The 10,054-nt window shown below is 36.8% G+C and overlaps 1 protein-coding gene across 1 annotated transcript; it reads right to left on the reverse strand.

Annotated features, from left to right (window-relative positions):
• Positions 1-1,524: 1,524 nt before the first annotated feature.
• LOC135157877 (four-jointed box protein 1-like) lies at positions 1,525-7,815 on the reverse strand. Its single transcript, XM_064114984.1, has one exon. The coding sequence runs from the start codon at positions 6,094-6,096 to the stop codon at positions 4,354-4,356; it is 1,743 nt and encodes a 580-aa protein (XP_063971054.1). The 5' UTR covers positions 6,097-7,815; the 3' UTR covers positions 1,525-4,353.
• Positions 7,816-10,054: the final 2,239 nt, after the last annotated feature.

Raw genomic sequence — 10,054 nt, forward strand, 5'->3', positions numbered from 1 at the left:
TTACTCTTATTGTATGCATTTCTAATTTGTTTGCATTGTACATATGTTTTTTTTAACCTATTTGAATTTAAATGACTAAAGAAATAAATTGGGGAGCATTTCACAAAAGGACTTGTCGAACGTTTTATCAGACAACTCCCATTTTATCGGACGGTAACCATAGTAACAGTGCTTCTCAGCCAATCAAAATCAAGGAAACTTGTCGGACAAAGATGTTGATGAAAAGCTCCTCAGGGGATGAAAGCTTTCAGCACTGACAAGTTGTCATTATCCGACAGTTACCAAAGTAACAGTTGGACACATATGGTTCGAAGTCAATCAAAGCCATGGATAGTTTATGATCTATAAACCTGTCAGACAATTAACAAACGTTGATGAAACGGTGACACGACATGTGCTCCTGCTCTGTTAAAAAAACCGTAATTTTACAAAAGAAAAAAAAAGAAGATTTTGCAGAAAGCAATAACAGAATCATTCTGTAAATTCATAAAACAGGAATTGTTCTGCAATTTAACAGAACATGTCTGTTTAAAAGGGGGAAAAAGGTGTTTTATTTAAGGAAATTTGTAAGATTCCTTACACCAAATACCAATTTCCTGTAAGATTACGCAATCCGGTAAGATTACAGGTGTTCTCGAGACTCTGCTGCAGGAACTTCTTTTATTTTAAGGATAAATTTTCAAACAGTGTGAGACATTATGCTCCGGGCTTTATTTTCTCTAAGATATAGGATTCGGGTTGCAATAGGAGTTTCTGAGAGGTTTAGGATTGGGTTTAGGACAGGGAAGAGCGTTAAATTTAGGGCTGATGTTCATTCTTTGTATATATTTATGTATTTATTAAGATAAATCATCAATAATCACAATATTTTACAAAAGATTTGCAAGATTAAAACAAAATCATAAAACATACAGAAATAAAAAGGCAGGTTAATAATAATATTATTAAAAAGAACAAGTTAAATTTTCAGTGAAGAGACTCCGAGACGAAACGGGAAAGAGACCACTTTTGAGCAGAGGAGATTTTATTTTTAAATATGCACAACCAGACCATAATAATGGCATAGAAAAGGAGTAGGAGAGTTAAAGTTGGGCATTCCATTAGTGTATGGAATTTATAGCGGAGCAATTGTCGCCAGAGAAAATGTCATAGAACCGATGAAACGAACCTCGGGGTCCCGTCTCACAAAGAATTGTGATTGAAATATTTGATGCTGATTAGCTGACTAACATTGATCCGATCAACCCCAACTTTATGGAAATACATCAATGTCATAATTTTCCTATCGGCATGATCAGGAAATTTACAAAAATGTCCTTTGATAAACAAAGAGGAGCATACTGTATTGTCAAGAAAAGGATCTATAGAAATTTTTTAATCCAAATATTACAAACATGCATTTATTTGTTAACGTTGCTGGCTTTCCGTTGTGGTTGATCGTATCAATGGCAACAATAATTTGTAAGACGGGGCCCAGTTGTACAAGTATAATATAGTAATAAAAAACACTGCATTGTCTTCCTGTAATAAAGATATTTCAATTTATTTTTCTGAAACAGTCATTTTGACAACATAATCATGATTATATCATAAATACATTTGTGCATCATATTGATTGTCGTTGGTTACTGCAAATAAATAAGTTGAAAGTGATTGTCTCTTTAATAAAATACAGTACGGCCGATGCCGATGACGATTTACATAATGTTTTTTTAAACATAATTATCTATTGAATAACATATCAACCGATTGTACGCGCTCTATTAACTGTAACATATAAACATAATTCTGATTACAGTATTTCATAAGGATTACTATGCTAATAATAATAAAATATTACATATTGCAAGGTTGTTCAACGAAGTCATTCGTTTAGTGTTAGGCCAGTGATGCTAGGTCCGAGCTAAAGAAAATCCCCCAAAGGCACTCGAAAAATCCCCCCCAATTTAAAAAAACACAATAATTTCTGAAAAAGCGAGGACATTTATCATGCCAGGTTATTGCCCAAAACTAGTAATGTGTGTTTGTTTGTTCACACCATACTACAAAGCAGATTTTTTTCTTTTTTTTGGTTTCGATGCAAAGTTGGCAACACTACCATTGTTTCGTACAACCATAGAGATATATACGGTACTAATAACAACTAAGTTCAATGTAATGAATACTTCGGTTAAATTGCGTAGGAAATGTACTGATGTACAATATATGATCTACAGTAGCTCGTATACTATTATTAGCATCATATTACTGAAAAATAACGAATCTTAGTGCTTTTCATCAAAACCTTCAAAAAGCCCCAAATTTATTTTAATTCCCAAATAATTTTTTCTCCATCCCTAAAGGCTTCTTAAAATCCCAAAATTTTGGGATGGAAATCCCCAAATAGCAACAAGGTGTTACGCACAAATTTACCAATGACTGCGATATATCGCAAGCCAAGTATGTGTCCCTATATAACCATGATCAGCCATAGTTGAAGTATACTGATGTTGATCACAATCTTGTATCTAAAACACAATTTAATTTGTTCCGACGTTCAATCATACCTGTTTGATATCAGCAAAAAATTGACTAAATTTTGGGTTCCATACTACAATCGATCGTAAAGTTGTGCGTAACTTCGCGAACAGATTTTTGACACACCATTTAACAGGTTAACCATATACGTACTGCTTGCGTATAACACATGCGTAGAATTGATTTGATTGTCATTCTTTAGCATTTTAATATAAACTGGGCCATCAAATAACGAGTTGTGATTGGTTAAAACCAATCTCAACTCTACAGCAGACGAGATTAATCACAAGTTGAGATTTTTTCAATCAATCACTTCCAATTGAGACCCATATTGCACAATAATTATGAACTGTCTGCAGGCTGAATTAAAAGCCAGAAAGAACATCAAAATGGATGAAAACAAAAACATAAAACGACTGCTTCATAATCATGCACAGTAGCCTATATATTCAGGTGAAGTCAGTCTACGTCCGTATGCTCAGTGCTTATACCTTGGTCACATTTGTTCTACGGCGGCCGTACGGCCAGTTGAAAACAGCCGTTTTAACATTTGTTTGTACCAGCTACATATCGGTAGTTTGAATAAAAATGAATAAAACGACTGTTTTCGACTCGCCGTACGGCCGCCGTAGAGCAAATGTGACCAAGGTATTACTTTCCCTAGGTCTGAGCATATCCGCAGAAACATATAATCTTCCCTCCTCTTTTCCTCCCGTTATTCTTCAAAGCACCCTAATGATGTATGGCGAATAATATGAGCAATACTTATGCAATAGAATATCAACAACCATCAAACAAGTAATTCTTACTTTAATATCATAGTTTATAAAATACCATGGATCCTCCAGGCAAATACTGCTATAAAATCGTCACAATAGTACTGTTTGAATTTTACTCTTTAAAAAGTTCTGTCTAAAATAACCAATATGTTGGTGAAAAGGCCAATGTGTCTGAAAATAAAAAAAATACAAGTAACAGAGATAAAATCAAGTTAATCAACCAAACTCTTGCTACGGTTTTAAACAACGGTTTTGAAGAACGCGGTTAAACGATGGCTCATTATCGCGTTGGTAATTGCCAATATTTTTGGTTGGATGCATTGACCAACACATTGGCTATTTTATCGAATTCTTCTTATTTTTAAAGAATAACAATATCAAGAAGTAGGCCTACAATTATTGAGTACCCTTCAACACGACAGGTTAGAATGGTTTAGTAGTCACAGTAGTACACCATTATCAATTTCATATCTTATTTGGTACTGCCCCTATTTATTTTGGTAAAATCCATACAATTTTCAAGGATTACACAAATTGATAAATCATCTGTCAAAACGTCATATAAATATTACTTTAGAAGTTACAGTAGAGGATTAACTTTCAATTTCAGTATTCTTATTTGGAACTGCCTCGCATCATTAAACATTAAATCACTATGGCCCGTATTCTGAAGTCGGGTTTAATTTAAACTCTGGTTTTAACTTGTGGCTTAACTATGGAAAGCCAGTTGTTACATAAATCTCTAACAGTAGAGGTTCAATGTATCAGCTCATTTGACTCCCAAAACATTATTAACTGCCTGGGAAGGATAAGTATGACAATTGTCTTCACCATTAATAATTAGTGAAGAGCACAGTTAACGTGAGAAGCATTCACTGCAAACAAAATTTTGAAACGTTTGGCTTCCCATAATTTTAGCACAGAGTTATACCATGGTCTAAGTTAAACCCGACTTCAAAATACGGGCCTATTAATTTAGACCAAACTCACTTTCTCGGTATGTTAGGCCTAATGCTATAGCTTTGAATAGTGAGGGAACGGGGAGGGGAATCCTGCATTACTTTAGTGCACTTCGTTTACAATTTTCTGTGTGATGGACTATATTTTTCATTCGGTTTTTCAAAACATCTCGGAACTTAGGCGGATAGGACGGCAAGTTTTGTAATAACGGTTCTTCCGATTCAACTTCATTCATAAATAACTCCCAAAAATTTACCTGTTCACTGATAATTTTTAATCTGTGGACTGTTTGCTCCCTAAACACACAAAACAACTTAAGAATCTGGTCGTGGTAATGCCCAAATTGATCCAACATCCTATAACCGTGTCGTAGGCCGGATTCGTTGTCAAGAAACAATAACCGTCTATCCGTCCTCGAAATTTCTAGGTTGTGAACCGGTTGCATGAGCATGTGTCGGTTCCACTGAAGGTTAACCAAAGTGTTGACTACCCGATCCAAATTCGCGGTTACATAATCAAATATGGCAAGATCGGACCACTGCACAAGTTCTACCAAATGATCCGGGCTTCTACTTATCCGGGAAACTATGTCAACAGGTGTTCTGCGTATTGTTCCGTTCAAACTCTTTAATTCAAGAGGTACGAATGCGGGTTCTAAATCGGGTATCCATTTTGTCGCCACGATTATTCGATTTTTTTTCCAACCAGCCGCTGTGATATTTTTCTTAACCGCTTTCCACTGATCGCTGTCCGGTTCGATTTTCATCAAAACACCTAGCGGTAGATTCCCGATACCAATTAACCGCGACAGGTGGAATGACAAGATATCTCCCTGGATTTGATCAACGTTCTGTCTGTAACGACAGCATACCATCACGCCATTTTCGAGGACCGCGAGCCGGTTGCTCTCCCGACCGCACCCCGGTAACAACCGCACAATACGCTGCGACCGAACATCGTTAAGCCACGCGGTTACATCCGCTTCCGACGTCCAGTTAGGAAGCAATGTCTCGACGTCCCTACTCCAGAATATGCCATCTTTAAAAAGTTCTAACTCGCTAACCTTCGGCTCACTCTCGTGAGAACCATCCCTCATCTCTTTGGAAAATGGGTTTCCATGGTTACGAATTATTTCCTTTGAATCATTTCTAGCTTGTACTATGCGTGATAAAGTATCACTACGTCTCGCCAGCATGCCCGATTTCAACGCATTCATCTTTCTTCTTAATCCATTTGACGCTAGACGAGCTTTCTCGTCGACCAATTCCCTTCTCACGTTACCGTCTCCAATCCGCTGTTCGTGTTTACTTCGTGTTTTATTTACTTGTGATCGAGTGCGCTGACAATTATTCTTGAAACCCGAGGCACAAGAAATCGAAGTTGAAGAATCTCCTGCGTACTTCGTTTGGTTTCCGGTGACCGTTTTGCCCCGATTTGATCGAGCATCACCGCTCGATTGAATGCCTGTTGTGGAATCGCGTTGCGTCCTTGTTTTAGAGTACTCCCCTTCCGCGCTGTGGTCGGTGCGTAATTTTCTTCCCACCTTTGCATCAAGTGCGCTGTCGTCTGCATCAAGAGTAATCCGTAATGCTATGTCGGGAGGCGACCTCTGCGTCTTATCTCCAGTTCTCATCCCCATCGCGTCTCTTCCCGTTGCTCTTAATCGCCTTAGATTCGATTTCTGGATCAATTCACCCACTTCCATTTGAGTGTCTTCCATTTGCAGATCTCCAGATTGAGGCAAGATGTGGTTTCCCCCATCTGGGGCGACGCTGAATTGTAGAAGGCTATAGAAAGTAATGGCATACATTGCCATTACTGCATATCTGATCTCCGCCATTTTGAATGATGTTCATTCTTACAAGAAAAACCACAATTTCTTTAAAATTGGGGTTTTAATAAATCCGTCCCTTGTAAATGTTTATAGAGGTACTCAACAGACGGCCTGGTTTCAATATAGCTAGCTGAGAGTGTTGACGATCTGAGCTCACATAAATGACACGAGAAATATAGTGAGGTTTCTTCAGCCTTGAGAAAAAGCAGATCTTAAACTTTCATAAAACCAATTCCAAAGGATATCCTATTTTATATTTCCATGTAATCCTCGCGGATTTGGAGTGAATTAATCTCAAAATCCATCGTAGACCTCCAGCTTGTTCAAGCCGCAACTCCCGGGGTGCACCTTGATGAATAGACCGCCGGAAGACCCCAGGCTCCGGTGCGGTCGAGTCGAAAGAAACTTGAGCCGAAATGCCGCGAAATTTCGCACCTCATTTTCTTGATTGACACCGCGAATGCTCCCGTGGGACACCCATTCGTGATTCGGCCTGTTGGATAACAAAAATACATATGAAAATGTAAAAAAAAATGCGAGGACAAGTGCAATATTGTTGCATTTTTAGAGCACAACAAATATTAGCCTTTTGGCTCCGTGAAGAGCATGCATAACAAACACTGTATTATAGGGCAGTAAACTTCTGTACCCATTTAAATTCCCATGCTTGGGATACGTTAAAAGCGTTCGTCCTTGCTTGCATAAAAGACTGAAGATTTGTCACAATAGTGGTGTTCAAGAGAATAAATATCTAAACGGCTTATAACACGATGAATAAGCTTTATTTTAACCATAATGGGGGAAATAGTGACATTTTTCTGAATTAAATGAATTTTATTGAGGTCGATCCGACTATACTGCCTTTATCATAAGGATCATAATTAAATTTCAGTAAAAGGTAAAAAGTATTCAAGAAATGTAGCTCGCCAAATCCATGGTTAGTTCCATGATAGTAAATACATCGAAATTATGTTGATATAAATTGTGATTATTTACTAAAGCTAGCATAATCATTATTTTGACCTTATTACATCTCAATTTTTGTTTTGTCTTTGTTTTTGTTTTGCTTTCATAACATATACCATGTATACAGTAGCCTAATAATACATGATATCGTTGGTTTAGATAAGCCTACATATTTTGAAGAGTGCGCGCAGATGATTTTAGTGACGCGACAACATGTTTGTAATTTGAATATTTTCATAATTTTCTTATTATTTCTTATTTTTATTTTGCCTGGGGTGGGGCAGGACTATTTTAAACTACAACAAGTGCTTTTTCATAGTTCATTTATAGTAGTTTGCTGATTTGGTTGGTTTTGAAATCTGTTTTCATGTTTCTTGCAATCTAAATAGTTGATTGTAAGATGTTAAGTAATGAATGTAAACCAGGGAGAAGCCTAAACATGCCTATTGGCTTTTTGCTATTCACACACATCCAGTTCATTACTTTTGTTATTTGTCAATATATAATTTAATCCATTATTTTGATTGATTTGATGTGATCTCGATGTACTGTATCTTGTTTGTTTCTAGAGATGTGAAATAAATGAATTTGAAATAGCATAAAGATAAATAAATGAGAATGATTCGGCGGCAACAACCCAAAGTGGAAAGTAAAGGGCAATTTCATTGCTATGTTTCAAATGCAAAGTGACTTTATGCAAATGAAGTAACTTCGATTATGATTGGATATACAGATGATGATGGCGCCGTCATTGACGCGTGTTCTAAAACATGTTTTATTCCTCACCATGTCAAAATATCATTTTCAATGAACACACACTTTTGACATCAGTAAATATTTGATATCTGATGTGTTTATGAACACACGTATTCCCATATTGACCTATGTTGGGTCTCCTCTTTTAATCCTAACAATGTAACAAATTTGTGGACAGGGTTATCACGAGATAGTTCTGTCATCATGTCACATTGTATATGATCACGATTTGTGATGAAACGAACTAAAATGATACTCATGTCATCGACTGATCATGCACAATGACTGAGCAGAAAACTTGGGTCAAAATATACTAAAATCAACACTTCCCCCATTTACTCCTACAAAATATTCAGTACACAAATTACTATTACACGATAGAGGGAAATTGAAAAAAAATATTGTTAAATGAATTAAAGAATAAAGAAAAAAAAATTAGTAAATAAAATCTAGAAATCATTCCGATTCTTTTTCACACCCTGTAAAAAAAAAAAAAATTTAAACTTAATAACTTAGGCCTAGCACCTTAGCCATGTTAGCGACGATACGCTAATAACGGGCTAGAATATAGGGCTAGACAACCTTGTACCTCGTTTTCCTGTCGTGCGATCCGTTACAAAACCCAATATTTATCTTCCGTAACTTAAAGGACAAGTCCACCCCGACAAAAAATGATTTGAATAAAAAGAGAAAAATACAACAAGCATAACACTGAAAATTTCATCAAAATCGGATATAAAACAAGAAAGTTATGATATTTTAAAGTTCCCCTTAATTTCACGAAACAGTTATGCACATCCTGGTCGGTATGCAAATGAGGAGACTGATGACGTCATCCACTCACTATTTCTTTTGTATTTTATTATATGAGATATGACATATTCTAATTTTCTCCCCATTGTCAAGTGAAACAGTGATTAATTCCTCCATGAACATGTGGAATTAGCATTGTTTAATAATATGGTTCAGTCAAGTCGGTCCCTATGGTCAAATCTGTAAAAAATGAAATATTGTATATTTCAAACAATAAAAAACAAAATAAATAGTGAGTGATGGACATCATCGACTGACTCATTCACTGAGTTGTGCATATCTCTGTTTTGTGAAAAATAAGCGAAAATTTAAAATTCCATAACTTTCTTGTTTTACATCCGATTTTGATGAAACTTTCAGTGTTATGCTAGTTTGATTTTTCTCTACTTATTCAAATCAATATTTTGCTGGGGTGGACTTGACCTTTAATCGCAAGAATCTTTGAACCATTCATATTTTTTATTCGATCAGTACGATTACCCCGACTGATCTGTAACGCTCTGATACGATCTGACATGATACGATATTACTCCACGATTAAGATCATTCACATCGTATAGCGCGAATCGTGCACATGGTGCAGGTGGGTACTAGGTATTACAGAAGAAGGCCTAAACAGTAAACACAATGGGTGATTTCAAGTTCAGTGTTGACCTTTTGTTGTTGGTGTTAGCCTTAGGTCAATTTTTGCACGATTATAACACCAAACATAAAATGAAGATGGTCCTGAAAAGTCACTCACTATAGTTGTTGAGATGTCAATAATGTGATCTGGATCAATTTTGCAAACTCTGAATAAGTTTTGGAGCTAGGGGAAGCAATCCAAATTTCAACACCAACACCAAGGCCAACACCGGACTTGAAACCACCCATTCAAGGGCGGAAATCTCTCCCCAAAGGTAGGGGGACCAGGGGCTGGAAAATTTGAGAAGTCCTCCCCCCCCCCAAAAAAAAAAAGGGTTATCACCCCAAATGTCAGGTCATTTCGAGCTAAATAAATTTGACAAGCAAAAAAAAAAGTAAAAAAAGTAAAAAAGGTTATCACGTTATCACCCATAAGGGAATGTCATCTCTTCAAATATACATGTTTTATTTCGATTTTGAATGATGTTTTTCTTTCCATCATAAGAGACCCTGAATAGTATGGGGGACATTTGATATTGTGTCCCCTTCTACTCTGTTGGTTAGGAGGGACGCGTCCCCCTGCCCCCCCCCCCCTGGGATTTCAGCCCATGAACACAATTCAGGTTTAGAAGATATTGCGCTAAAATATAACCTATTCGGTGCTCGAGTGGTGTCAGATGGCCCCCTCCCTCTTTCGACAAGGGCTGCTCAACTCGAATAATTCAAATTAATTCAGGTTTTTATGTAAACCGAGTTTGCGTGATACCGCAGCGTGCACTCATTTCTGCCGAACTTCTCGTCGGCA

The sequence above is a fragment of the Lytechinus pictus genome, unplaced genomic scaffold (genome assembly GCF_037042905.1).
Source record: "Lytechinus pictus isolate F3 Inbred unplaced genomic scaffold, Lp3.0 scaffold_20, whole genome shotgun sequence".
Lineage (NCBI taxonomy): Eukaryota > Metazoa > Echinodermata > Echinoidea > Temnopleuroida > Toxopneustidae > Lytechinus > Lytechinus pictus.

Coding starts and splice junctions, on each gene's coding strand:
- LOC135157877 (XM_064114984.1), bottom strand. CDS start 6,096: ATGGCGGAGATCAGATATGCAGTAATGGCAATGTATGCCATTACTTTC.